Raw genomic sequence first — 27,640 nt, forward strand, 5'->3', positions numbered from 1 at the left:
TGCCAGTTACTGACTGCCAAGTCAGCATGCCAAGGAATGCTGAAGGCCGAAAGATACAAAACCATCGTTATGATTTGTCTCCAAAGTTGCTTTGCTTTCACGTCGGCACCAGCTCGTTGCCCTAACGTGTTAGCTGTGGCATCACCTTGCCACGTTTCCATGATACCTTCTTCCGAGGAGAAGCAAGAGTAGGTTACATGCCAGATGGATACAACAGACCTTTAGACAGGTGATGGAGCCTTTCTTGAGGAGGTGATAAATCCCAAGTATGACTGTGCTTCTCCAAGCGGAGCAGCTCGCTGGGATGTAGCTACCAAGAGGTACAGACTACAAAACTTGTGAAGGGCAAGCGGCTGCACTGGAATCTTAATTGATCAAATACAGCTTCTAGGTGTGGAGCCTCTCTGACTGTAGCAGTAAGCTTGATCACATGAAGAACGTTTATTTAGATACTTCCAGACGTGCACAGTGAAAAGATGTATTCCCCTTCAATCAAATGCAGATCTAACAGGACGACTACGTGTGTACACAACTTTGTTCTTCAAGACAGAGCTATGGCTCCTCTTTACTGTACTTCCACGCGTGCTTGCTCTGAATGCTGTATGGCAGCCTTGCCCCCTCTCATTCTCGTCCCCAATCAACCACCTTCAACTACCAGAGTACCACTGGGATGTTGTAGTACTAAACCATTTCACTCTGGGGTTGCGTTATCTACCTAAATAGGATGAGTTAAGTGGCTTCCAGCCCTTTTTTCTTAAGCAGAAAACCCCCAAACTTCTGGCCCGAAGCAAGATGATATAAAATATGAAGAGAGAAAGGTGCCAATGTCAGGATGTTTTTGCATTAACAGGATAAAACTCTATTTCTACACTGCAAGTTAAAAGACCAGAGAATTAAGAAAGCTTGAGGTGAAAGCTAGCATACTGCTAACTTATCAATGACAGCAGTGGTTTAACATAGAAACCACCAAAATAGTGTTTTAAAAACAGAAGAGTCCAAACACCAGTAGCAAATGTGTTACTTACGGACAGCTTCTTTAACAGAACTGAAACAAATGTGGCACTCCAAAAAAAATTTGCCACTACTAGCAATTTAGCAGGCTGGCTGTAATAGCAGAGGGCTGCTGTTGTTGATCGAGTACAGCATACACTAATAACTGTGTGTCAGGACTTCCCCTTTCCCTCCCACCAAGCCCTGGTTTTCCTTGTTTCTCCACCAAAAAAGCCACCAGAACTGCTATCTCACACCTCTCATGTTTCTAAAGTTTTAGAAACTTGAAGGGAGGCAGAGGAGGAGTGAAGAGGATTGCTAAGCCTAGGAAATGTTTTGCATAGCAGTAGCTTTTAAGAGAAAAATTAAATTTCATTCTCTACCTCTTTGAAAAAAACACCCCACATTCTATACTGTAAGTCTATAGTTATGTCTGATTCAGATGTAACACAACAAACTAATTCATCAAGCTTTAACATGTCCCCAGAGACACTGCCTTCCACTATTCTATATAACAAAGGAGAAATGAATTGGAAAGAAAACTAATACAGTTCCTTCTTTATATATTAAATAACTTTTTAAAAGGTAATCTTTATTTAAATACAGACAAAACCTGTACCCTCATCAGCCCTTAACAAGACACTTCATCAGTGGTAACGGAAAGTTAATCCAGCAGTAAGAACAATCTTACATTTAAAAATCCTCATGAAAGCAAGTGCTGAGCTTTTGACTAAAGGAAGCCTCCCAAATGGGAAGCCCAAGAGCACTGTACAAGGATGCTTGAATGAACACATTTAAAACTTTGCACAGGCAACTATCCGTAAAAGTAAGTAGTGACTTTTCAAACTTACAGAAGGTTTAAGCACAGAGTTTCTTAATGATCTGTACTTCTGTGGAATAGGATGAGGTCTGGGAAACTTGGACTGTTAGAGATAACAGGGAGGAGAAACAGTGAGTCAGGGTTTTTGAATAATAAAAAAAGAATGTAATTCAAGTGCTGTGTAACAGACTTATAGAATGAAAATTCCTTAATAAAATAAAGCAAAGTGACATTTCTGAGGCACATATAAAAAATTAGTACGCACAACAGTTTCTTTCTTTGAGAGGATACTAAAGGTCTCTATAGCAAAATTATTCTCATTTTCACATACTGCAGCACTGTCACATTTTACAGTTGCAATGCGGATACTCCTGGACAAAACAATGAATTTACTTTGAGGTCCCACTTGTTAAGATAAATTCAAAAGAAGACAAGATTTCAAGTCTGAGCTTTAATACCAGAACTAGAACACCATTTCTTGAATTCATCTAAACAGTTTAAAATCCTGTTTCAAATTCTTATGGCACAAGACTGGCTCAGAATTGAAGGTCCACTTGGCCAATTAAAAAAAAAAAATCCACCAAAAAAACCGCGGACTAAAAGGTACAAAAGAGAGCTTTACAAAGAATGAATCAGAACTGAAGGCAGCTTAAGGCTTCATTAAAATATTTATCAAGTTCTGCTGTTACTTGTGTAATCCATTCTTTAAACAGACTTCAGTGGGATTGCACAGATACAATGCAGAGCAAAACTGGCTCATACTGCCCAGTTTGAGCAAGATACAGTCACATTATCTTTCGCGGGATTTAGAAAGACAGGAGAACAAGTTTAATCCTTCCTGCAAGGATCATTTTATTCTCCCCCACACACTCTTTGAGTACAATTAGAGATGACTTACAAAAATTAATGCCACACACACTAATAAAAAAATTAGCGTAGGGCAAAACTTATTCTCAGTATTTTGATATTTTTCTGCCATGTTCGACAGAATGAAAAAACAGACACAGCACGGCTTTCATCTAGGCATCTGTTGGCACTACAATCAATACAAGATCATATAACAAATCTGGATAATCACTGTTTTATAAAGCTGTCCTTAGTCTGTCGTTGACCTTCTGTACCAAAATCTAGCCCTGTAGTCGTCACTGCAGGTCATGAAGCCAGGATTGGTAGGAGAATGGACAATACAACGGACAATGCTGTTGTGCCCAAGAGAAAGAAGATTTCTCCGTTCAGCAGTTCTTGAATCCCAGCAGCAGAGACTTATGGTCCTTTCATCTGGAAGCAGCACATAATCTTCTGTGTGGTTGAAGACAGCTTGTGTCCTGTGTACTTGTCGTCCACTCAAACCAGCTCCTAAATATATGCAGCAAAATATTAACCCAAATAGGATCAGTTTTAGGAAGTTTCCAAAGACCTAAGAATAAACCTCCCATAAGTATCAATTTCTGCAGTCTACAAAGGAGCCTTATTTTCTCAGTTAGCCTACCACTTCCACATACAACAGGTGAATCAATAATGAATATTCTTTTGTAATTATATACATGGTATATTCTAAAATTTCTTAGAGGACAGAAAGATTAACTACTCCAACTGTGCCAGTCAAATCCAACCACTCAGTATGAGTGCAGTCACTTCACTTTAAGAGCACTTTTGCCTTATATTTTTTGTATGAGGTTTACGGCTGTAACTAAAGGGGAAGACCACAGATAGTAGAATACACAGATTCTCATTACCAATGACAACTTTTGTTTTTAATGTATATATCATATGGCACATTGTATGACCTACCTTGGCCGTATCACCCCTCCATACCCTTCAAATAAAATGTGTGTTACATATATAGGCGTTTACTCTGCAATGCACACACCTGCATCCTACCTGATTATTTTGCAAAAGTTTATCAAGGAGGTGCTGCACCCTGCTGGTTGAGAGTAAAATAGAGCTAGCATACAAAAAAGGACCAGACACATCCCAAAAGCTGATAGATAAAGTTTTCAACATCCTCTCCTCTTTTATGCTATGACTCCTAATGCTTAAGCACATTACTGCTTGACCCAAAAGCTTCCCCCATCACATAGCTGCTATGATATGCAAAGCTTCTACATCCTTCACCATTTCTTAAGTCCTGCTGAGATCAAAGCATGGTATTGTCAGCATGCTCCGAGTATGACTACCTTGCACACAATTGCATCCTTGGGGGGGGGGGGGGGGGGGGGGGAAGAAAAAAGAGAAACAAACCAGCTGTAGCTATTTTTCAGAATATTGCTATGGCTTACTAGAGCCATCTTTTGCACAAGAGTCTAATGGTTAAAACAACTGCCCTAAAGTAGGTTCAATTCCCCCATCTGGGGGGGTACTCTGCAGGAAAGTGGCCTACTCTAGCCAGAAATGCATTAGGTGTTAGTTCTGACCCTTCCGGTTTAAACTGTGCCCCTAGTCTAGCAATAAGTAGAAAAGTCACGAAATCAAAATGATCACCAGCAAGAAAAGTGATGATGCTGTTTTGTTTTAATAATCACTGTTTCTAAAACACACTAAAGAAAAACTAGAGAACAAAACCCTCTGCACAAACATCCGAGTCCTTAGGGCAGTCTTCCTTTTTACTTTTCCCTAGTTTAGTGATAACTTCCCTCCACAGCAATGGAGTAATGATGTCAGAAAAGTCTCCAAAATCTACTCAGACTAAATACGTTTGCATGACTGACATAGAAGAATCACAGCTTCTCTTCTGGAATTAGTCTACATTAAGTGTTTTCAAAAGTTTGTGCCAATTTATCCTCAAAGCAGCAGTCTCCCATTGCTTTTAAGAATTACTATGCTTCTGACAATATTGCTGCTCCTGCTGTGGGTCAGTACCTGGAAAAGAAGGTACTTGGAAGGTCACCTGCCACGTACCTGTGTATTTGACCAGTGTTCGACCAGTGGATATCTCCCATAGTTTAGCTACAGAGTCTTTTCCACTTGACAAGATATACTTTGAATTTTTGGAAAAAATAGCAGAACAGACTTCAGCTCCATCATGTGCCTTCTCAAAAGTAGTGATACAGCGATTTGAAACACCATCCCACAGTTTGATGCATCCATCCTTGCTTCCTGTCACATACATGTTTGCACTTGCGTTGTAATTTACTGAACATATAGCATCAGTGTGCTGATCTTGAGGATTGCAAGACACAAAACACTGGAAAGTATTGATATCATACAGTCGTAAAGTAGGGTGCTGGGTACCAACAAGTATGAAATCTCCAGAAGGGTGAAAAGAAATTGAGCGCAACATCTCTGCTTCCTGTTTGATCAAAAATACATAATTGGTGTAAGAAAGAAAAAAAATCTGAAATGGAAGTGCCAATTCTGGTGGCATTAAAGTGCTAAAAAACTAGTTAAATTATCAGTTAGCACAATGTGTTCTGTTTTTGCAAAACAGAAAATGCTTCCTATAGGATTAAAATGACAGGCTACCTTTAAATGTATGGTAATTTTTGTCCTAGAGCAGCTTGCAGTGCCCGCTCATTTTTGGGATATCACACAAAAGTGACAGGAGGCTTTGTCAGCCAGTCACACACCCCCAAATCCCACCACTACATAATCCCAAACTCTCCTACAAAACAAAGATAATATAATTGACTTCAAAGTTACCCATATTAGATTTGGTCTAGGTTAACAAAAAGCAGACAGGCACTAGATTTAAAGAATACAGGTACCCATTATGCACAAACTCTTAACACGTAATTACCATAATGTCTGCAAATTTTGTAGCTGCATACTCCTACATACCTAACCACTTATAAAACTCAGACACAATTCAGCTCACTGATACCTCAGTACTTATATATTCAAGCTTTGTTGCTCTGAACTGGTATTGTATCTAACCTGTATATATTTGAAGGCTCTTTTGGCAGAAGGTTTTGAATAATCAAACAATTTAAGTGTGTAGTCCCTTGAACCAGATGCTAGGATCTGTTCTGTTGGATGAAAAGCTAAACACGTAACTTCATCCACATGATCGTACAGAGTCCGAATAACAGGGTGATTTTCCATGTTTTGCTGTGCTGTCTCATTCATCATGACCTACAAAGAACATTCAACAAGTTAGAGTGTTAGAAAGCAGGACATGCTTTTGACAGGAAAAGTAGGTTTTATGCTTACCAGAGTGGCCAAACAACAGCTATCTTTCTGACACGACTAGGCATATACCATCATTATTACCTTAATGAATTGAAGGCCCATTATATATTGTTATCAGATAAGATCCCTGTATCTTTACAAAGGTCAACCGACTTGCTCAAGGACAAACTAGTTTCAGTAGCAGAGAACTCGTGCAAGAAAACATACCACCTTCATAAACAGTCAAAATTGAAACACTGTGTTGCCATAAGAATTAAGGGAAGCTGTACCAACCGGGAGAACTGCAACTTTTACTCATGCAGGATACTGCTGAGAATTTGGTGTGCACTCTGTGCGGAAAAAAAAAAACCAAACCACTTTTAAATTGCTACCTGATAACTATATTAGAGAAAAATTGAAGCAAATCAATATGTATTCTGTGAAACAGTTCTGAAACACACAGCACTGGAGGCTGTAGAGGCCACAAGTGTAAGTGGGTTAAAAAATGAACTGTGTTCATACAATATAGCAATTATCAGCAACTATTAGAAGCAATTTCTGGCTCAATTCTCTAGACTGCTGCCAGAAGTTACGCAGATATACTTGCCCTATTTCTTCTTCCTTTTCTTCAAGGGTACTTTATGAGCCGCTGTTGGAGTAGGAAATACGGTGAGACAGATATTTAGTCCAACCCACTGAGCCAGCCACAAGGCACAGACATGGCATGAAACAGACAGCACCTCAAGAATTCACAAAGTGGTTACGATTCAAGTCATATTTTACCTCAATAGGCATAGCACTTTTGGCCAACATTCTCTCTGTATCAAGAATTTTTATTGAGGCATCAGCAGATCCTGTAGCTATTAACTGTCCGTCTCTGCTATACGTAGCTACACGACACGGTCCTTTATGAGATGTGACATAACAAGTCTCGTATTCAGAAGCCTCAGGAGACATGGTCTGTACATCTGCATCAAATTCCAAGTCAATTCCTGTGCCTGGAGCTACTGTATCTGACCGTCCAATTGCATATTGAACAGCACTGTCATCGTTCTCCATTCCTGAAAAGAGAGAAGTTGATGCACTTAAACCAGGTTAACCTTCTCCTTGGACAGATAGGCTGTGGCCAGATGTACACTACAGACTTCTGTAACAGCTACGAGACAGGTTTTAAGAGAGCCAGCCCCTGTTGAAAAAAGCTAAGCTAGCAGAGCAGATTTAGTTATACAGCAGTACTTCTCATGAGAAATGAGAGGCACTTTGGTTACGCTAGAGCAGAATACAGCTCTTAAAATTAACTCTGGAAATACAACCAGCAAATATTGTAAGATGATAAATACTTATAAATGGACTGACAGTCAGTTACTGAAGCCATCAACAGGCCTCTAGTCAGCTTTTCACAGAGGGAGAAACAAGCCCCAACATTATTACATGAGGTTTGAAGAAAAAAACTGAAGCATTTACCGATTCTTTTTGTTTCTGTTTTATTGCATTGAAGAAAAAAAAAAAAAACACAAACACCCCACAAACAACTATCCCAGCATTATAAATGAATATTTTTACTCCTCTTCACACCCACTGCAGGTTTTTTTTAAATTTTTTTATTTCCAGGATGCATCTACAGAACAAAGACGGTTCAGCACTGGAAGTGGTAAGAAGGCAGACACAAGAATTTTCAGCTATGTGCCCAACTGTGATCATCAACTGATCAAATGCAATAGAAAAGTTTTTGTTGCTTTCATCTACGAATGGCAAGTCTAGCATTCTTATTTCAAACAGACACAAGGCTTCACATATTTATACTCTTGGAACTCAACTAGTTCAGGCAGCAGAACCAGTTCAGTTACAATACAGAGAAGACATGATGTTATGGCTAGACCTCTTCCAGTAACCCAGCTTGTTTCAACAGCAGCTCAGGTATGACTACATACTGTGGCACAGACATACTTTCAGAGAGAAAGATACACAGAGAGAACAGGTGATACCTTTGCTGAGACCCTAGACTGTGAAGCTTGTTTTCTTGAGACTGATATATAAAGGCTAGTGAAGACTGCCTTGTGAAGGGCTTGCTCCCTTTCCAACACTGTCAGGAAGAATCATATAGAAAATATTTCTAAAGTTGGCAGAGAACTGTGTGGGTCAGTTTTCTATTAGGTCTGTGGACTCAGTGATCCCATTTACTGGAGTGTATTTTTAGAAGGTTGCCAGTCACCCAGGACCCTGGCCAGGTATTCTTACGTGTTACAAGAAGTTCAAACAAACAGATTTTGACGACACTCAGTGATCTGTTTTGCTTTTAATGCACACTAAAGAATGAAACATAGAACTAGAATGCCCTTCAAAAAAAGCCACAGAGGCAAAGGCTTTATCTAAATATACAGAAATTTTATGCTATTACTAGACATAACCTTTGTGTAAAAGATGTCTTTTCAGTAACACTAACCTCTTAATTCACAAGAGATTTAGAAACCAGACTTTTATATTAGCTTTTTATTCCAGCTTACCTAACTTAATTAGGTGCAGCAGTTGTTCAGATGGTGCACAGACTGACTGTGGTTTTATCTCATTTATCAAGCCATTGGCAATATTTATGTATCCATCATATAGCAGCTGACTAATTATCAGTTTATAAAGTTGCTGACGGTCTTTCAAACTGACTTTTGTTCTATACATTGTGAGCAAGGAATGCCTTGGAGGGGCCTGAAATAAATCAAGAAGAAAAATCACATACAAGAGTTGCATGAAACAACCACAACCTTTAAATAAACCACATCTTGCTGAATTTCAGTGCAGACACCAAATACTACCATATTTTAGGTATGATTCAGAGACACAGAAATGAAAGAAAAAAAAAAAAAGGGAAAGACCTGCTGCACTTGTTTGCTGTAGAAGCGAAAACCTCGCCAATAGACAGAACACGAACTCTATTAAGGTGCAATAGAGAAGACAGAAATAATGCGGCGTCAGTTCGTAAGATGATTCTGTCAGTATCTTTCACTCAGCCTCGCCAGCACCGGCGGACCGGGGCAGTAGGGAGGCGGTTAGCATAAAACGTGCAGGGAAGTCAAACGCCTCGCCGCCCTCACACAGCCCCAGCCCGCTCCCTCCCTTTCATCCCGGGAGACCGCATCCTCCCCGCACCTCCTCCCGTCCGGCAGACGCCGGCCACCCGCCCGCACACGCTCTCCCAGCCGCGGGCTGCAAGACCAATAACCGGGCAGGGAGGGGGCGTGGGGGAAAGGGACTGAATGAGGGCGGGGAGTGCTTAGCCGGAGCACGGCGGCCACAGAAAACGGGCTTCGAACGCCGGGGGGGGACAGGCAGCTTCGGGCGGGAGCTGCGGGCGGCGAGACCCGGCCCGGGCAGCGGAGCCGAAAGCGAGGGAGAGCCCGGAGCGGCCCCAGTACCTACCGACCCTTCCTTCTGCCTCCCTCGCTCTCCCCCTAAAATGGCGACCGGAGCCCTGAGCGCATCGATTGGCGGCGGCGGCAGGGGAGGAGGCGGCGGCGGCGGCCGGGACCGAAGAATGCTCCTCCGCGAAGGCTGCTGCATCGAGCGCCCGCAAATCGATTGGAGGCGACTCTTGGAGGAGAGAATTGCAGCATCACATGACCGTGACACCCCGCGCGCGCGCCGGGCGCTGGCAGGTCCCGCCGGGTCACGTGACGGCTGACGCGCCGCGGGAGCCCCCGAGCGGCGGGGAGGGGCGGGGGGGGGGGGCGCGGCGGCCCGGCCGGGGAGGGGCGGGGCGGGCGGAGCGGGAGGCACGGCGACCCGCCGCCGCGTCCGGGGGCCCTCTCCCCCTTCCCTTCCCTTCCCTTCCCCCTTCCGGGGAGGTCGGGGCCTTGGCCGAGGCCGGCGGAGCCGCGCTGAGGGCGGGACGCGGGCGGCAGGCCCCGCTGGCTGAGCAGCCCGGGGCGCTGCGGGGGGCCGGCTCCCAACAGGAGGGCGGCTGATGGCGGGAGGGGGGGCCCGGGGTCCTTTTGTGTCCCAGCTGCGGAGCTCCGAAACGCTGCTTCCGCTGAGACACCGGGGTCCCAAACACTGGGACGTGAACGGGCTGTGAAATACCAAGTTGCTGGCACTGCTGCTGAGCGCTGCAGGCCTCCCCGGCGATTTCGGCCACAGGCTGCACAGTCGCAAGCACCTCACACTGCCAGACTGCACGGTCTCTCAGCAGGCCGAGAGCCTGTCCCGAGAGCACACCACCACCCTCCCAAAAGTCCTACTCACGTCAGCCTCAAGAAACGGTAGTCGAAGTGGACGCGGGTCAAGGAGGGGGGATGCCATGCTACCCATGCCCCGTGGCAGCTGACGTCTATCACACGCTGCAGCGACACGACGACCTGACATCTTCTTTTTACCTATCCTGTACCACTTGTAAACACCAACACACACACCAGGGTCGCCTTCGCGCTTGTTTTCAGCACCGCAGGACAGTTAAAAGTTGCCTTCAATCACGGTTCTTCAGAGGCCCGAAGTACTGAACCTAGTTTCGGCTGCCGCTTGTCACTCAGCGGCCAAGGTCCCCCTCACAGGCGTGAGCAGGACCACTCCGGCAGCCGGCAACCGAGACAGCACCGCAGCCTCACGCTCCTTTTATGCTGCTACTCACAACCTGCACTCACTGATTGTCCGCTGCCAGCGTCGTCCCGCTGCCGCTCAGCGTCTCCTCAAGAACCCGTGCGGTTTTGGAAGCTACCCCGGGCTGTGGATCACCGCCGGTGTCACACGGGGGGTCCGCGGGCTGGCGGAGGTACCTCAGGCCAGGCGTCCCCTGCTGCGCTGCGCTGCGCCGAGGCGGGCGTCCCCTTCGCACTTGTCCTCAAGAGCTGACGGCACGTGGAGCGCTGCCCTGGGCCGCACGTCCGGGCGAGCGCGAGGCAGAGGCCTGCTTCACCCCTCTGCCCGTCCTCCCGCTCCTCGGGGCTGCGAGCTGCCACCCGGGGCACCTACCTCGCCGGCTGGACACAATGGCCCCCGGCCCCACTCGCGCTCGGCTCCACGCGAGGTGGCAGCACCGCCTCTCCCTCGGCCCGGGGCGGCGGGTGCGTGTGTGGAGGAGGAGAGGGAAGAGGCTGGTACCTCGCAGGATGCGGGACTAACCTGACGCCCTTCCCCCCGCCGCCGGCGGCACGCTCCGAGGCCTCGGTGGCAGTGAGGAAGGGATGGTAGTTGTAGCGTTGCCACAGGTGGGTGGTCTGGGCGTACGCGATTTGCGTAACAGAAGACCCGGCCAGGCAGAGACTTTGCGGAGAAAAGTGTGTAAGCGGGGCGCCGATCCACGCAGTTGGAGTACGGAAGGAGCCAGCGGCGGAGAGACGGTACGTAAAATACGCATGTAGCGCAAACACCGCCCTCGGGGCGGGCGGGTTGGCCCTACTCGGGATACGCAGCAGGCTGCCGTTGCGCATGCGCCCCAGAGGCTCGCGGCGACGAGGCTCGGCCTCGCAACGAGCGGAGCGTGCAGAGAGCCAATCGGCGGGCGGGCCGGTTGAAAAGGAGCCAATCAGCGGGCGCGAGCGGCGGGAGAGGGGCCAATGGCGAGAGGCGGTGGTTTAAAGGGTATTTAAGGGAGGGCGGTTTGAATTCAAACAGCCGCGGCGGCCGGAGGGAGCGGAGGCTGGGCCTGAGCGGCCGACCGGGTTCCGCGGTGGGGGTGAGGGCTAGGGCCGCCGCACGGGTTGCTGGCAGGGACGGGCCCGGCTGGTGGGAGACTGCGAGCGCAGGCTGGTGGTCGCGGGGCAGGAGTTGTTGCGGCGGGACGGCAGGCCCGGCCCTGCCTCGGGGCCTCCCGGCGTTCGAAAGGGGGGACGCGCTTTGGACAAGAGCTCCAAGATGTAGTGTTTTCTGTGGAGGTGACCCTATTTTCTACGTCTTACCCGTAGGCTAAGCTATATGCGGCTCTTCTCTTCAGGCACTATGGACAAGAATATGAAAGAGAACCATTCCGGATACCCCGGTCGTGGTATGAAAGTAAGTGACTCGTTAGGTTGGTGGGTGTGTTTCTCCTGATCACACAATAGCTACAGGCTTCAAACCATTTGTGGTGATTATTGTTAACTGTGCTAAGTAACAGAAAGGGGGAAAACTGTCTTGAAACAATGTTTTCTGTGCGCAGGAAACAATTGCCAACTTTATCTTTCAGTAGCTCTCTTTTGGAGAGAGCAGTGCCCAGGCCTTGCTTCTTGTAATTGCTGATATTGGTATTTCACACTTGAATTGGAAAAATCCGCCTAATATTTTAAGTACAATCTGAGATCATTTAAAGAGAGAGCAAACGTGTAGGCAACTTATTCCGGATATGGCTTCTGAAAGCAAGCATCATGTTAATGTCACTGTTCTCATGCCTGTGCAGCAGTACTCAAGATCACCCTGATTACATATTTTAGTATATAGAAACACAGGCACTTTCTCATTATTTTAACTTAAAACCAAAGAGGTCTTGGTAAGGTTTCAGAATAGCATAAGAAAACCTTCTTTTTAATTAAGCTGTTTGTACATTATTTTCAGTGAACTGAACCAGAAGACTAAATAATATCTAGGGGAAGAAAGAAGTACAAATTGTTACATAGGTATCATTAGAGGGTAAAAAAAAAAGTGAGAAGCTAATCATTAGCATTTGAACTTAATTGTAGGTGAAATATCCTAAAACAACTAAGAATTTCTTAAATATAAGCCTAAATTACCTTCTCTTACTGGAAGCAAAAGATTAAAAGCAGATAGCTGAACCTTACTAAATAAACTTGCTTTGTTCTGCTGGACTCCCATTGCAGTGCGAGGTATATCAAGATGAAGAGCATTAAAGGGAGCAATGACTCAAAGGAGTGTATGTTTTTACAGTAAGGCTCTACTGTCTTACCACCTTTGGCTGATATTCTTCAGATGTGTGTGGAAAAGTTCTTCTGCTAGCTATAAATAAGCATGTTGTTGATGAGACAAAGTTAGCAGTTTTCTACAATGTAGAAATTTAAGAATGTTTTCATTCTTAAAACATAAGATCAGAATACCATAACATCTCCTGTTAATGGACTTTGTGGTTTTTTTTTAATGCTCTACTGAATGCAGCCATAGAGGTTATAGTATGCTATTCTACAATTAATATATAATTTTTCTTTTTGAAGGTTGCTAATCCCATTGGGGATGGCCCGAAACGTGTCCCTGTGTCTCAGCATTCTGCCCAGAGCTGGTTACTGAACAGTGGAGTTCAAGCACAACGTGTTCTGTGTCCTTCAAACTTTGCCCAGCGAGTTCCTGTACAATCACAAAAACCTGTACTGTCAAACCAAAAACTGTCTAATAACCAGACAACACAGCAGCCCCGACCAAAGTTTCTGGTCCAACCGACTGCTAGGCCTCAGGTTCCAAGCAAGAGCAATGAAAAACCTCAACAGGCTCCAGTACCTGGTAATTCTGAAGATGATGTACATGTATTTATACAGTTGTGACACTTGGGATGCTTCTATTCTATGAAGCAGAGTGCAGTGCAGAAAACATAAAGCTGATGTTGATGGTGTGAGATGGTCTTGTAGAGAAGTACTTAGTTGTGCCCAGAAACAGAATAGCAGCACATACTGCAGCTTAGATGTTACTGCACTATCCTTGTTGCAAGATTACCCATTTAGAGCCAATATGTGTTGCGGAAAAATTTCCAGGTGCTCACTAGTCATCTGTGAATTCATGTAATTGGCACTCATACATCAGTTTTTCCAGTATTCATGTTGATCTCTTATACACAATAATACTGTATTGGGGGGGAGGGAGCTTAATTTTTTATTATTATTTTAAGAAAGCTTTTTAAATTGCACTTTGATAGCACTGATAACTGCTATGCTGCTTTGCCAACAGTAAACTACACTAGGCTCTAAATGTCACTGAATGTATTCTAAGAACTGTTGCAGATACTGCACAGAGGTTAGATTTGCTCCCGTGGGAATGTTTGGATTGTGTTCATGGGTCTGGTTCGTAAAGCTGATCTACTTCTCTATACTTAGCAAAAAATTCTGAAGCAGAAAGCACCTCTAAACAGAAAAATGAAGAGACTGCTAAAAAGAAAAATGAAGAGACTAAAAAGTAAGTTGCATGCTTAAATTGTTTTGGCTAACTGAGGCCTGTTGGATTAGGCTTGTTTTTAACTTCTAGGACTTCATGCTGCAACTAAGTTGCAGCTAAGCTGAAGGCTACTCAGGCCCCTTGGTTGTGGAGACCAGTGGCCCTGCACTTCACAGAGACAACATACAAAACTCTAGGGAAGTTTACTTTGACCTGATAATTCTCAGGAACAAGGACTTCCTGTAATGTAAAGAAAACTTCTGGCTAAATGAGTAATAGCTCTTTCCACAAGGGAACACTGATAGCCACTGCTCCAATCAGAAGATGTACACCTGAAAACAAAGCCTCCTTAACATGTGTGAGAGGCTGGAGTCTAACTAAGGATGAAGTTAGATTTGTAGTATGGCACCTTAAACAGTGCAGTTCTGACATGCACTAGTAAGTACATCTGTATTAAGTGTATTGAAACACCTGGCTTGGTATACACAGTTTTGACTTTGTAGTAGTGTGGTTGATGTTCTCTATCTCTGTGCATAAGTTTTAGGAAGGAATAGACTAGCTTTCAGAACTTTATTTTGAAAAGTCTCAATGTGTATTTTATCCTCTTGGTGGTGTTCTCTTAACGATGAAAATCTAGCTCAGATCAGCCTATTGAACAGAACATTATTGACTCTAAACCTAGGAGTCAGAGCCCACACAAGTATCTAGCTTTTTAAACTATCTTTCTTTTTGCAGGAGGCAATGGTCTCTTGATGATTTTGAAATTGGTCGTCCTCTGGGGAAAGGAAAATTTGGAAATGTGTACCTGGCACGTGAAAAGCAAAGTAAATTTATTCTTGCACTGAAAGTGCTCTTTAAAACACAACTTGAGGAAGCTGGTGTAGAACATCAACTACGAAGAGAAGTTGAAATACAGTCTCACCTTAGGTAAAGTTTAGTGACCAGTTACAGTCTTTGCTTCATTTGTGTTCAAATAAGCGAAGTAATCTTGTTTATGATAACGTATCCTGTTGAAGAAAAGAGAAATTTCTTTTTAAACATGGGACACCCTGAAATTGCTAGTTAGGATTCTTGCCTTTCTGCACCAAGATTTACCTTTGCCTAGCTTGCAATGAAGTGACCTCTGGTAACAAACCTTCCTATTACAACCCTCCCCTTGTCTGCTGCTTGGATTTATGTGGGTAACTGCAATTTCTCAAGAGTCTGAGCTTGTTTCTGGTATTCTGTTTCCTGGAAAATAAGCCCAACTTGCTGAAGACATTAGTTGTTTCACAGAAAGTGTTTAAGCTTGAATTCCAAACCCCATAGGAATTGGCACCTTCAGTGGCAATCTACTCTTCCAGCTGCTGTAGAAAGGTATGTTCAAGAAGATATGAATTAGCCAAACTCTTGGCTAGCTGCTTGCTAGTAAGGAGTCAGCTGTTGCTTTGATAAATACCATCTATCTGCCATGAAGCTCTCTTAATGGATATGTTGTGAGCTGAAGGAACGCTTACAAGATTAAGTTCCTATGCTTGCCTTGAAAGGGGGGAGGCAGGAATGGGAAACTGAAGTTATATGGACAAATACCTTGTTCAGAAGAACATTTAAATGTTTTTGCAGGCACCCCAACATTCTCAGATTATATGGCTACTTCCATGATGTTACAAGAGTCTACCTTATTCTAGAGTATGCACCTCGTGGAGAAGTCTACAAAGAACTTCAGAAGCTTACCAAGTTTGATGAGCAAAGAACTGCAAATGTAGGTTGTTCTAGCTTCTTATACATTACTTGGTCTTCATATCTGGAATATCTGCAGCATAAAGCAAGCTCTTCCGATAGTTATATATTGTGTTGTGTGAAACCGAGATTCCCTGCATGCTAGTTTGCTTGTGCACTTGTAACAAGGAATAAGTTGGGAAGACAAATTACTGCACAGCACTAATACCACAATGTTCAGCGTTGCTTAATATTGCAAGTGCTTGGTCACTTCAGGCAGAGCCTGTATTGCTAGACTTCAAGGGTTTTAAGGAATAATTGCTCTAACTTAAACTACTAATTATGCCTAGAAAAGGCTATACTGTAGCCAGATAAGCTAGAGCAACAACATCTTTATACTTTAAAGATTTGTTCTCTTTCTAAATACAGTACATCACAGAACTAGCAGATGCCCTATCATACTGTCATTCAAAGAGTGTGATTCACCGAGACATCAAGCCAGAAAACTTGCTGCTTGGCTCAAATGGAGAATTAAAAATTGCTGACTTTGGATGGTCTGTGCATGCTCCATCTTCTAGGTGAGAATGCTATATATATATCTTATGCAGTGAAATACTTCTGTAGTGAAAATGTTAGCTTTCTTGTTGCACAGTTGTGGAATGGAGGTAAATGTGAACTTCCTAAAATACTAGGAAAAAATCCTTGAACTAGGCCACTGCAGCAAAGGTCTCAATAGTCAACTGGTGTAGCAGAGAGGGAGTGTTGTTATGCTGTTTTTTCAACTTGTATAGTTCAAAACTTGCTGAACCTGTAACAAGTGAAGAAGGTTGGTGTACTGTTGTAGGGTTATAGTGGTCCCTGAGATGACACACCAGCACTTGTGTTCAAATGTCACACCAGCAATATATGTAATACATTTCCTTAATTAGTCTGAATTGCACCTGACAAAGGAAGACTATTTGATCTAGCAAGTGGGATGAAAAAAGGAAGGATAAGACTGAATGCAGTGACTGAGATGCTTTAAAGCAAAAGTAGAAAATGTACTGCTGGAACTTCTTTACCAGGTATTCTGGTGGTGCTGAGTCTATCCAGGGTAGACTGCAGTGAGGTACAGATAACTGCCAGCATTAGCTTCTACCTGGCTCTTGAAATGGATTTTCATAATTGCCATAATCAGCAAATAATTAACTTAGACTCTTCTTCAGGAGAACAACTCTCTGTGGGACACTTGACTACCTGCCTCCTGAAATGATTGAGGGAAGAACACATGATGAAAAGGTGGATATTTGGAGTCTGGGAGTTCTGTGTTATGAATTCCTTGTAGGGAAACCACCTTTTGAAGCAGAAACATACCAGGAAACCTACAGAGCTATTTCCAGGGTATGTGCCAACACTTATTTGGACTACCTGACTTGTGCTGCCTTTCAGTTCTGTTGTCTTATCAAAGCTTAACAAATGGTCATCTTTGAAAAAGGGCATGTATTATAACTAGAACTGTAGCAAGACATAATGATATGCATAAAACTAAATCCCTAAAGCTGTCTTCAGTCATTCAGTAGAATGACTATAAGAGACCTTAAGATACCTTGCCTTACTTCCTTGGTTCTACCTTCTTTCTGTTTGCATCTGAACTTCTACCTCTTTCATAAAGCAACTAATCTTCTCCACATCTTTCCTTTTTGTAATGTATAAATGAATATTTAATATTCAAGGTGTTACTAAAAATACATAAGCTTAACTTTTCCTGTTGCATACCCTAGAAAGGTTCCAGCAAACTAATCTTGTTTGAAGTACATTGAAAAATACACTAGCTTAACTTCTACAAGCAGCAAGAACCTTGTTTTCTTCAGGATTATGATTAAATTACTTAATCTCATCTCAATAGGCATAAGGTGCATAGCCCACAAGGCTGACACTGTTTTCCTTTCTAGATGTACCTTGGAGGATAGAGCCCTTTGTCTAGTTTGGTTACTGCCAAAGAACTTTTGTGTCATCTTTAGTGTCCTTCCTTTTCCTTAGGTGGAATTCAAGTTTCCTCCATTTGTAACAGAAGGTGCAAGGGATTTAATTTCAAAGCTTCTGAAGCATAACCCATTCCATCGACTGCCCCTGAAGGATGTACTACTTCATCCCTGGATTACAGCAAACTCTACAAAGATACCTGACAGCAGAAAGAGTGATGTTGCTGCCCCATCCAGAACATAGTCTTAGCAGGGGTAACCTCATGGGATCAAGAGGAGCCTTGTACTGTGACTACTGTAACACTTACAATAGGAAGAGCAAGTCTTGGAATCCAATGGCAATTGGAATGCAAATCTTTGGGTTGGCTGTCGTCTTAAACTCTAATTGCAATGTAAGATTATTTGACTCTTAGCTGGGGTTGTGGAATACTTAATACACTTGAAATCCAGTTACATGTGGGCCAGGTTTGTTGATGTAAGTATTAAGCTGTTCAAGGCTCTTATGTGGTCTGTCCTGGTAATGGTTCATTGTTCCAACAACAAGAGGAAGCTGTTGTTTTAGCTTATTGAACAGTGCAATATCCTGGAGATACCTGCCTTCTAACTTATTGGGCTGCTGAGGGTATCATAACTGTGGTGTAATCTGAAACTGAGTGAATGCATTTCTCCAAGTGTCCTAAAAATGATGTGTGCATTATTTTTGTCTTGAATGTGAGCACTCAACTCTTTAAATAAAGACTTGTTATATACTGCCACCAGCATGGTAAGGTTCCTTATGGCATTTATCACTTCCACTGGCTGTCTCTTAACTGCTTGTCTTTACCATCAGTACAGCTTGACTCCTTGTCTATGATCACAAAATAAGTTTACCTCTGTCAAAAAGGAAGCTGGTATAAAGTTTTTGCTGAAAGTGCTGGTACCACAAAGTAGATGTGGTCACTTGCTATTCTACAATCACAATGCAGGATTACAAGGTAAGTATCAAATGTGTTGCTACTTACACTACTGCCCTTGGGGCTTTTCTACAACCACTGAAACCTGGGCCTGCTTCTTCCTTTTTAATGCAGTTATTCAAAGACAACAGAGTCTGAAAACACTTCTAAGGAAAGGTCTGGAAAGTATTGTTATCAAACAGGATATGTAACAGGAACTAATGTTAATATCTGGTGTTGTAAGATGTTATTCCCTAAAATGTAGCAAGGGTCAGGCCACTCATCAAGAAAACATACAAACCAACTATTTTCCAGTAAAACACTTCAAGCAAACTAAGAGAAAGCAATTTATTATATTTTCATTATAACACTTTAAGGTCATCTTCACTATTTTACAAACCATTTTAAAAAATGATCCTTTTACAAGCAAGGATTCTAGAATTCAAAATATATTCTCAAATTAATTTAAAATATACTTTGCAAAAAATTTCATCTAGACAAATTGCCAGTAGTTTACACAACCATATTTATCTTAATAGGTCATTCTGGTCATAATTTAAATTAAGTTCTGTTTCTTTACTGCAAGAAAATCTCTAAGTGCTGGTGACTTAACTTTTAGGTGCATTTGCTTTAAATGATTCCTGCTTTACAGAAAGATTTTTTTAAAAAGAAAAAGCTTGAATATTCCTTTTCTATCAACTTTAGGACAAAACACTTATCAGAAATGACTGACTAAATGAAGAAAACAAGGATGCCTCATAATTATTCTGGAGTTCTCTTGTTATCCTTGGTAACAAAACAGTGCCCTAAACTGCTATGAAGAGAGAGGGCATGTAGGAAAAAAAACACAGAAAGGCTTCTGTGAACAGGAAAAAAAGTCTAGTAAAACTTTCTCTTAAGAAAGACTGACTGCCCACTTGAAATTTAAAAGACTCTAGCTGTTCTAGAATGTAGTAGGTCATAGAAAGCTACAGTAGTGTTGGCTGCATGTTGTCATACTATGGTAACCCTTCAACTACTGTGTAGATAGTGCAGTTTTTACCTATCAGACACTCAACAATAAGCTTCCATCCACATAACAGGTATAATAATCACACAGATTAGTCAAGGGTAAAGGCAGAGCTTCCTTAAGGGACAATCTGATTTGAAACTTTGCTCCAATTAGAGCTTGCTCAGATAGCAGCAAGCTGAAGCTAGTACCCTGGACAAGCTGCCAGCTTCAGTAGCCATACTGCAAAGCAGGCGTGAAACAAGAAAAATAGTTTTTTTTTTTTTAAATAAGCAACTAGTTGAAATGAACTTGACAGCCATTCCTCTTGCACACATGGGTACATGAAGGAGCAGAGCATTGGTTCCACATTTAACAAGCAAGCCAAACAGCTGTGCACAACATAAGCTGTTAGTGACACAGCTTACAGCTCCTGTGGAAGCAGGCCATACTGCAAGGCTGATTCTCAGTGTGTCCTGCTCCTAAGGCTGGTATTTTGAGCAGTGTTTAACTAAGTAATGCATCTTTACATGTATGGCTATGTTTGTATTATACATGGAGCCTCTAGCATGTGTACCTGCTCAACTGCCACAAGTGTTTCCATGTTAAGACACTGAACCCTCATTTAGGTTAACAGCACAGACCCACTGAGACCAAGCCCTTGTCAAAGGGATCTTTGTTTTCAGGTGGTAGTCTCTAGTATCAGCTTGCTTCCACAGGGCAGAGGAAGTAAACGACACTCCCAGTTTTCTGTCTTAGAGAAAACCTCTGATTAACTAAGGTGTAGCAATAATACAGAAGTACAAGAATATATGTGGCTGTGACTCATCCTCCTGGAGCACAAACTCTGCTTGCTCACTTGTGAGCCTGAGGATCCTCAGAGCATCCAACCAGCCTTGGACTTTCTGAATGGAAAAGGAGTTAGGGTGCAAATTTAATGTTAGGGCTGAGTGGAGTGAATAGGTTGCTCATAACAAAAAGAAATTACTTGCTCCTCCTTCCCTCCCTCAGCCAACTCTCATCCTAACCACATGACTTCCTTCCTCTCAATTCACTGAACTTCAGAAAAAATATATTACCCTGGTGATCAGAGTAATTTCCTGCTATTTTACTTTAATCAGATTCCTGTATGAACAGATTTGTGTCAGAGCCACCTTGGGGTAAGCATAAGCACAAAGACAAAGACAATGTAGAAAGAGCAGACCTGGAAGGAGGAACAGGTCCAAAGACTGATAGATCTGGCTTGAGCTATCTGACAGAAGCACAGTCCTAAGTCTGAAACTCAAGTTTACCACAGAATGTTACATTGACTACCTAGTTTTGGGATCCAGTCTTTAGGTTAACTGAAAGATGGTATGTGAATATATGTATGTGCAACTACATTCTAATAGGAATAGTGTCCAAATAAGGACATGAAAAGCACCTCTAATTGGTACATTCACCAGCCTGTCAGACAAAAGCACAGGAAACGCTCTTCAGAAGGTATGAATTGTAATGTCTGGATTTCAGGTGCAGATTTGAGTTTCATCCACAGGAGCAGAAAGCTGCTCGGGTTAGTCTTCAGATAAAAAGGTGTCTCCAGTACAAAGCCATATCTCAATACATTAAAAACCCATCCATGATACCTTGCCTCTGACTTGATGATCTTTGGAATATGTTCACATAGGAGGTAATTCTGGTTACACTGATTTCAGTAGACTCAGGATTCCTTCTGAGTCTATAGGCATAAAAAAAAAAATTTTTAAAAAAGGACTTTAGTAAGGCCAGTTCCTAGCCTATAAATAAAGCACATTCTCAAACAATAAAATCTTGAAACATGGAAGCACCACAAAGGAGCTGTAGTTTCAGAGCAGTGCATCACCTATTCTGGCTAAAACAATTATCACTGTGCAATAATTAAGCATACAAGTACTCCCACTCTATGTTAGTTCAGCATGTGTGTCGTATTGCAAGACTAGGGTCATAATACATGCCTTATATAACAAAAGAAACACCCACCTACCACCTTAGAATCCAATATATACACTTACCAAAAGAACTATTCATGTAGTAGGATATTGTTTATTCCACAGACTATTAGGAAGAGATTCTTACTCTGTTTCCCAATTACACAGTAATAAACTAATGCTGCCACTCTATTTTGACAAGAAAAAAATTAAGGCCCCAAAAGCTAGATTATAAGACCCGGAACTGTGTGTTCTAAAGAGACTGCTCATTGTCAAGCATTTATATTACCGCTTGCAGTGGAAACCAGATAGCATTTTAACAAGTTTTTCTAAAGAAGAGGTGGCAAAAGGGGAAGAAGATAAGGACAGCACTTTTCACAGTGTAACGTTTACCTGAAAGAACAAGTAAGAAATGCAAGAGAAGGTCAGCATTAGCATGAATCCAAATAAGTATTTTAAAGAAATTTAGCCATCTGAAAAGCTACATGGATATAGAGCATTTAAAAAACAGAGGAAAAACAAGTAAGAAATCATTATGGATTTGGGGCAGGAGGTTTGAAGAACCCAATCTTCCGGCAGTATCGGACAATAAATGGCACAGAAACTACAGTAATGCTGATTCGTACTGGAGCAAACAATTTGTGAATAGCATATGCCAACACAAATGTGCTTGTACCCGCAGCCATTTTAGATTGCAATGATGATTCACTGAAACCAAGTTTGAAGAGAACTGGAGTCATATCCACACCACTGGGGAAAAACAAAACAAGATTTTTTAGTTCATTTTAAGGTTGCATGCAAAAGAATATAAATTAAAAGTGCTATTTTTCTAGTGAATTTAACATGGCATATTTCCAACTCTGGAATTTATGTTTAAATCTAGATGTTGTTAAATAATAAAAACAATTAATTATTTCAGAAGTAACAGCTCTAGTTGCTTCTGTAGCAACAACACATGCAATATTTTCACATGCATATTTTTTAAATTGACAAGTTCCCTGTGAAGTCAAATATGTTCTTAGTTTTATAATTGTATAGCTGCAGCATGTGCATGGAGAATACTCAGCCCCATGCTCAACCTTCTGATAAAATAATCTATTCCTCTACTTTTGAATTTTAAAAAAATTAGAAATTTGCGAATTTGTGTTGGAAATTAATCTTCCCAAAATTTACAATAAAGTCTATTCTGTGTCTTGATGAAATTTATCACGAATATAGATCAACCCAAATGAAATGAGGTACCTGCTGTTAGGCTTAGAGTGTTCTAACAGACGAGCACAAAGCTGTTAAAATGACAAGTATCTTATCTAAAATTTAGCAAGTGAAGGAAGTATTATGGATCTCAAATAAGTGTTATCTACCAAATCCATTAATATTTTAATTCTCTACAGACAGCAGCTTTCATCAAGGTTCCCATGTTTGGAGTAATTTTCCAAAATAAGTTGTTACTGTAACTTTTCCCCCTTCACTTGCCAGTATAGTATCTTGTAACTGGGAGTTAAATCATACCTGAAGGAAAAAATTTTCATTGTCACCCTATGCCATGATGTAGTAAAGAAGACAAATCAGGCATTCACATAATTCCCACTGAAGTCAACAGTAAGCAGCAGGGAATGTTCTGAGAAACAATGTGTTTCCCTATTTTCTCAGCTGAAATACCTCATACTCAGACATATCTATAACTGATGCATTCCCACCAGAAGCAACATAACACAACTTCCCACCTGACTCCCGTACGGTTATCTAATATTTTCTTTTTTAATCTAATCCTGTTTTAGTGGCCATTGCCTTCTACAGTTTCAACTGCAGAAACTGGGTTCAACACCCAGAAAAATAAATTTATCTCTAAGCTTCAGCACTTTTGTGTAGCTCTATCTGTACAGACCACATTGCTGTTTGAGAACAAAAGATATCTCTGCAGAACAAAAATAAATTCTCTCATCTGGCTAGTTACTTTGGTGCAGTCTCTACTCTGCTGTTTTCACCTGCCCACCATGGACCATGAACCTATGCAAAAAGACCATGTACATCTATCTTCTCTCATGCCTGATGCGAGATTAGATCCATTTATGGATCCATCTATACTCAAAATTCAGAATATTACTGTATATAGATCAAACAGGCATAGAGTACATGTCTCCTTCCAGAAATAAGCACAATGATAAGATATTTTTCTTGGCTAAACCATTACCTAGAGGCTACAGGCAACTGTACAAACCTCACCTTGACACAGCCACGTAGAAGATTCCTAGAGATATTAATGAAATTCCAACATGGAATGAAACCCCTACAGCACCATATTCTTTAAAAACTTGTTTCAGTTGCTGGGATTTGTTGAGTTTCTTGTTTTCACCACTGGGATCCGTGCCTGCCTTTTCGGGGGATACACCTGCATCCTAAAAAGAAAACAAAAGTATTTATTAGCATTAAGCAGAATACCATATTCTAGTCAGTTGAGCCAATCTGAAATAATGAAAGAAGTGGCTTGCATACAGTGCTGTTCAGAATGCTTTGGGAAAGATAGTAACACACTTTTGCTCTTTCACATCAGGATAGCAGATGCCTGTGGCAGAGCCCATGCAAGCTCCCTTTTCCCAACTATTCATATGAAAAGGGATGCACTGAGCTTGGTGCAAGTTCTTACACAATGCAAGTTTCATAATTAAAAAGAGTTATTATAGTCCCAGTTTTCCATTTGATCTAAATGTCTGTCCAGGCACACCCACACAGTTGCTTGAGAGATGAGACTGAGGTGCCAAAGAGATCTTTGCTTACACCCACTGCTCAGCTTTATGCAGTGAATTCCTGTAACATAGCTTTTTGTTCAAGGGCTAAGCAGCTGACGGCACTGGAAGCCTACGTGATACCAGACTGATGCTGGCTTACTAACAACTTACTGATAGAAGACGTCCAACGTTTAAGTTCCTATAAATCAACCTTTGTAGATCAACTGAAAAAAGGAAGAACTGGAGAACTGCTACTGTTGACAGCAACAAACAATACTGTTGCCACAGTGTAGACAATAGCTACATGGACATGCCAGTACCGGTGTAAATAGCCTAACTTCACTGAAAGTGTTTGTCATACTAAAATTTATTGACAGCTTTTTATCTGGGTAAATTTAAAGTGCAGAACTTCATACTAAAATATACCCCAAAGCAATCTGATAGTGCAATGCAGGCAAAGAAGGGTGTATATGCTGCTAGTAATAAGACAGCCCTTGGATACCTCCTTATACTTGCCATAGAAGAAATACTAACTGGAGAAAGAAAATGTTTCCACAAAGACTTCAGGATTTTTCTCTAATTAGTGAGCGGTTGTCAGGAAAGATTAGAAGAGTCCTTTCTTTTCAGATGAATTCAGCAGCAGTCCTGACAATAGGATAGCCAACCTAAAGGCCACTGCTGCCCACAGGACAGGTACAGCTGCTGAGTGCCTGGCACCGCTTTGTCCTACAGTAGATCGGTTTCAAGGCACACAAATTAGAAGAAAAATACTTTTGATTAATCCTTGGGGAGATTGTAAATTAGGATACAAGACAGCCTCCTCTTACAACACTCACAGTAGGATGAACTCGCTTTAATCAGTGATTTTAACCATACCAACCACACCAAACCCCCAAAAAACTATGTCTGCTGCTGTTTTTCTCTTTTTAATCATAATTTGTGTTACTTTGTATTTCATTTTGACAGGAAATCATGCTGATCAATAAATACATATTTAGGGAATTGTGTAGCTCAACTTATTCTGATTCTCGTATTTTTAAAATTTTCAAACATAATGTATAATGTTAGATTTTTTTGGGGGGGGGGGCTCAGGAGCCAAAGCAATATTTGAATAGAAACTGAAACTTGACTAAGAAAGAAAAATGTCCAGTAGAAAAAGAAATCTTTTATTGCTTAAACCACGCAGTTTTAATACTAGAGGGTAGATGAGGAAAAAATGTTCAAATATATATTTTTTGAAGCAAGCTCATTAAGCAAAAGAATGGATTCATAGTTAGATAATCTAATACTTCCAGCCACTGGAAGCAATTAGACTCCACACATGGCTGCTACTTCACCATGTTTCAGAACTCATTCTCTTACTCTTCAGTTTTATTATAGGAAAGGGGGGTGGAGGGAGAGGAGGGAAGAATGCTGTTTTAACTCCCAGTCTGTAAAATTTAAATACTGAGTTATTGAGGGGAACTAGCTGAATAAATTGAACAAAATAGTCTCATAATACCTTCTGCCAAAAGCTGTCCTAACAATTCAATCAACATCACATGCTTAGTCAAGAATACTCATTATTCAACAGTGTGATTTTTCTTAAAAGCCAAGTGTGGTTTGAATGGTATTTTAAGATTTAATAGCTTATAGTGAATTTTTCATCCAAACAAAGATGATCATTGTCTATTTAAGGAGCCAAACATGAAGATTTTCTTCAGATATCTGCCATCAAAACAGGAGCTGACAATCTACAGAGATACATAAGCCTCAGAGGAACTCTGGGTCTTACAGCCATGCTTGCAAGATGGATCACAAGGACTGAAAAATAGCTTGTTCTCATCATCCAAGTATATTTCAATTCAGTCATGCTGAACTGAAATTACCTCATATGCCAGGTAATTTCTGAATGGTATCAAAACAAGATGTTAAAAAAGTACCACTTCAACAGATATTATTTGGACTACTGAGTACAGTCATGTCCTGAATAACGTACAGCTTAACAAAGAAAGCTACCTATTTTCCATACAATTTTGCTACAATATTTCTGCTAGAACGCAAATTTTATTCCTGTTTTTTAGACAAAGATTCAGCTTCTGGATGAACTAAGGCATGAAAACAAATCTGAAACATCATGTTACGCTTTGTGATGAGGCTACAGAAATTAACCTGAAAATTAAGCTGTAGAAATTAAACTGTAAATGAGGCTTTGTATGGAAAGCTCACATTCACAATCTTGCCACAAGCAGGTGTAAAGCAGGTCCCTGTCTCCTACCGAAACCCAACATAAACATGATTTAATAATCTACTGCAGTGTAAAAAACAGTTATGTGTAAGGCCTTCATTTGCTTTTCTCCCTGAATCAATTCAAATTTAAAACCAAAACAATGAATGGTACACATTCATACGAGTTTTTCCTTCCCATCTCCAAAAAATGAGCCGAATGTTGAAAGCACGGTGAAACACATAATTATCCGGGTGCACGTTCGTATTTCATCTCTCAGCTAACGAAAAGGCGCAGAGTCAGGCACGGGACCTCTCTCTGCAGGCATCCCACCAGCGTGACACCCGCTGCCATTTTCAGGGGCTGAAACCCATGGCACTTGTAGAAAACCCTTTCAGCCACCCCCACCGGGAACACCCGATTCTCTGTGCCTGCATGGGTTACTGAAAACCCCGTTTTTTATTTTTCATGACTCACCTGAAATCCTCAAACTCTGCAGCCCCCAGGGAAAACAGACCCCCCCCACACACACACACCGCTGAGGCTGTGCAGGCCAGCTGAACCCCTAATCTCGAAAACACCCCCAAAAGCTGAAAAACACTGCCAGGCCAGGACAACTTGTGCTTTAATCAAAGCTACGATCCGCTCCTCACCAAAGCATCTCCCTCCAGGGGCGGGCCCTGAGGCCGCGCTGCCCCCTCACCTCACACAGCGCAGTTACCTCACGGGGGGCTCCCAGACGCCCCGCCCTACCTTGGCGGAGGTGCCGGCGGCGGATCGCAGCGTTACGAGGGGCAGCGGCGGGCTGAGACCAGCCCGGGCGAGGCCGGGACCGCAGCCCAAGGCGCGGGGGACGGCGGCGAACGGGACGCGGCACGGGGGGCTGCGCGGGACCGCCGGCGGCCGCAGCGGGCCCAGGCGCACCAGGCGGTACATAGCAACGGCGCAGCCCCAACTCTGCGCGCCGAGCGGGGCGGGCGGCCAGACCTGACAAGCCCAACACCCGCCACACCCGGGGGCGGGCGCCCTCCTCCTTAAAGGGGCAGCGTCCCTGAAGGACGCTGCCCCTTTAAGGAGGAGGGCGCCCGCCCCCGGGCGGGCTGGCGGTTATTTGTGGGAGGGCGGTTACAGGCGCCGCTGCCCGCTGAAGGGGATCGAGCGCTGCGCGCCTTTGCTCTGAGGGGAAGAAAGTCTCCAAGGGCAGTGCGTTGCCA

At 42.5% G+C, this 27,640-nt stretch overlaps 3 protein-coding genes across 5 annotated transcripts; 1 reads left to right on the top strand and 2 right to left on the bottom strand.

Moving 5' to 3' along the window:
- Positions 1–1,545: 1,545 nt before the first annotated feature.
- On the bottom strand, positions 1,546–10,281 carry CSTF1 (cleavage stimulation factor subunit 1). Of its 2 annotated transcripts, XM_072878814.1 has the most exons (7): positions 10,151–10,281; positions 9,329–9,499; positions 8,422–8,617; positions 6,701–6,978; positions 5,684–5,881; positions 4,709–5,099; positions 1,546–3,166 (listed from the first exon to the last, which is right to left on the bottom strand). In XM_072878814.1, exons 1-7 carry the CDS (start codon positions 10,268–10,270, stop codon positions 2,907–2,909), a joined length of 1,614 nt encoding a protein of 537 aa, XP_072734915.1. In that variant the 5' UTR covers positions 10,271–10,281; the 3' UTR covers positions 1,546–2,906. The 2 variants fall into 2 exon arrangements, with proteins under 2 accessions (XP_072734915.1, XP_072734916.1); XM_072878815.1 differs by lacking the exon at positions 9,329–9,499.
- An 829-nt stretch (positions 10,282–11,110) lies between these two features.
- On the top strand, positions 11,111–18,386 carry AURKA (aurora kinase A). 2 transcript variants are annotated; one of them, XM_072878817.1, is made up of 9 exons: positions 11,111–11,241; positions 11,806–11,893; positions 13,042–13,324; positions 13,912–13,990; positions 14,705–14,896; positions 15,572–15,710; positions 16,097–16,245; positions 16,873–17,047; positions 17,687–18,386. In XM_072878817.1, the coding sequence occupies exons 2-9, from the start codon at positions 11,816–11,818 to the stop codon at positions 17,870–17,872; spliced, it is 1,281 nt and encodes a 426-aa protein (XP_072734918.1). In that variant the 5' UTR covers positions 11,111–11,241; positions 11,806–11,815; the 3' UTR covers positions 17,873–18,386. The 2 variants fall into 2 exon arrangements, with proteins under 2 accessions (XP_072734918.1, XP_072734917.1); XM_072878816.1 differs by lacking the exon at positions 11,111–11,241 and adding an exon at positions 11,496–11,576.
- Positions 18,387–18,894: 508 nt separating this feature from the next.
- FAM210B (family with sequence similarity 210 member B) lies at positions 18,895–27,445 on the bottom strand. The gene is made up of 3 exons (XM_072879324.1): positions 27,180–27,445; positions 23,718–23,890; positions 18,895–22,244 (listed from the first exon to the last, which is right to left on the bottom strand). The coding sequence occupies exons 1-3, from the start codon at positions 27,360–27,362 to the stop codon at positions 22,028–22,030; spliced, it is 573 nt and encodes a 190-aa protein (XP_072735425.1). The 5' UTR covers positions 27,363–27,445; the 3' UTR covers positions 18,895–22,027.
- Between the last annotated feature and the right edge of the window lie 195 nt (positions 27,446–27,640).

The sequence above is a fragment of the Ciconia boyciana genome, chromosome 14, assembly GCF_034638445.1.
Source record: "Ciconia boyciana chromosome 14, ASM3463844v1, whole genome shotgun sequence".
NCBI classification, from domain to species: domain Eukaryota; kingdom Metazoa; phylum Chordata; class Aves; order Ciconiiformes; family Ciconiidae; genus Ciconia; species Ciconia boyciana.

Bases quoted from the DNA above. Each gene is read 5' to 3' on its own strand.
- CSTF1 (XM_072878814.1), bottom strand. From the start codon at position 10,270: ATGTCAGGTCGTCGTGTCGCTGCAGCGTGTGATAGACGTCAGCTGCCA. The intron at 8,618-9,328 runs GTAGGTACTGGG...GATTTATTTCAG, and splicing joins GGAGGCAGAAGGAAGGGTCG to GCCCCTCCAAGGCATTCCTT. The intron at 5,100-5,683 runs GTTAGATACAAT...TTGATCAAACAG, and splicing joins GAGCCTTCAAATATATACAG to GAAGCAGAGATGTTGCGCTC.
- AURKA (XM_072878817.1), top strand. From the start codon at position 11,816: ATGCGGCTCTTCTCTTCAGGCACTATGGACAAGAATATGAAAGAGAAC. The intron at 13,991-14,704 runs GTAAGTTGCATG...TTCTTTTTGCAG, and splicing joins AAAAATGAAGAGACTAAAAA to GAGGCAATGGTCTCTTGATG. The intron at 16,246-16,872 runs GTGAGAATGCTA...ACTCTTCTTCAG, and splicing joins GTGCATGCTCCATCTTCTAG to GAGAACAACTCTCTGTGGGA.
- FAM210B (XM_072879324.1), bottom strand. From the start codon at position 27,362: ATGTACCGCCTGGTGCGCCTGGGCCCGCTGCGGCCGCCGGCGGTCCCG. The intron at 23,891-27,179 runs GTAGGGCGGGGC...TTTTCTTTTTAG, and splicing joins CCGCCGGCACCTCCGCCAAG to GATGCAGGTGTATCCCCCGA. The intron at 22,245-23,717 runs GTGAGGTTTGTA...GTTTTTCCCCAG, and splicing joins TTCTACGTGGCTGTGTCAAG to TGGTGTGGATATGACTCCAG.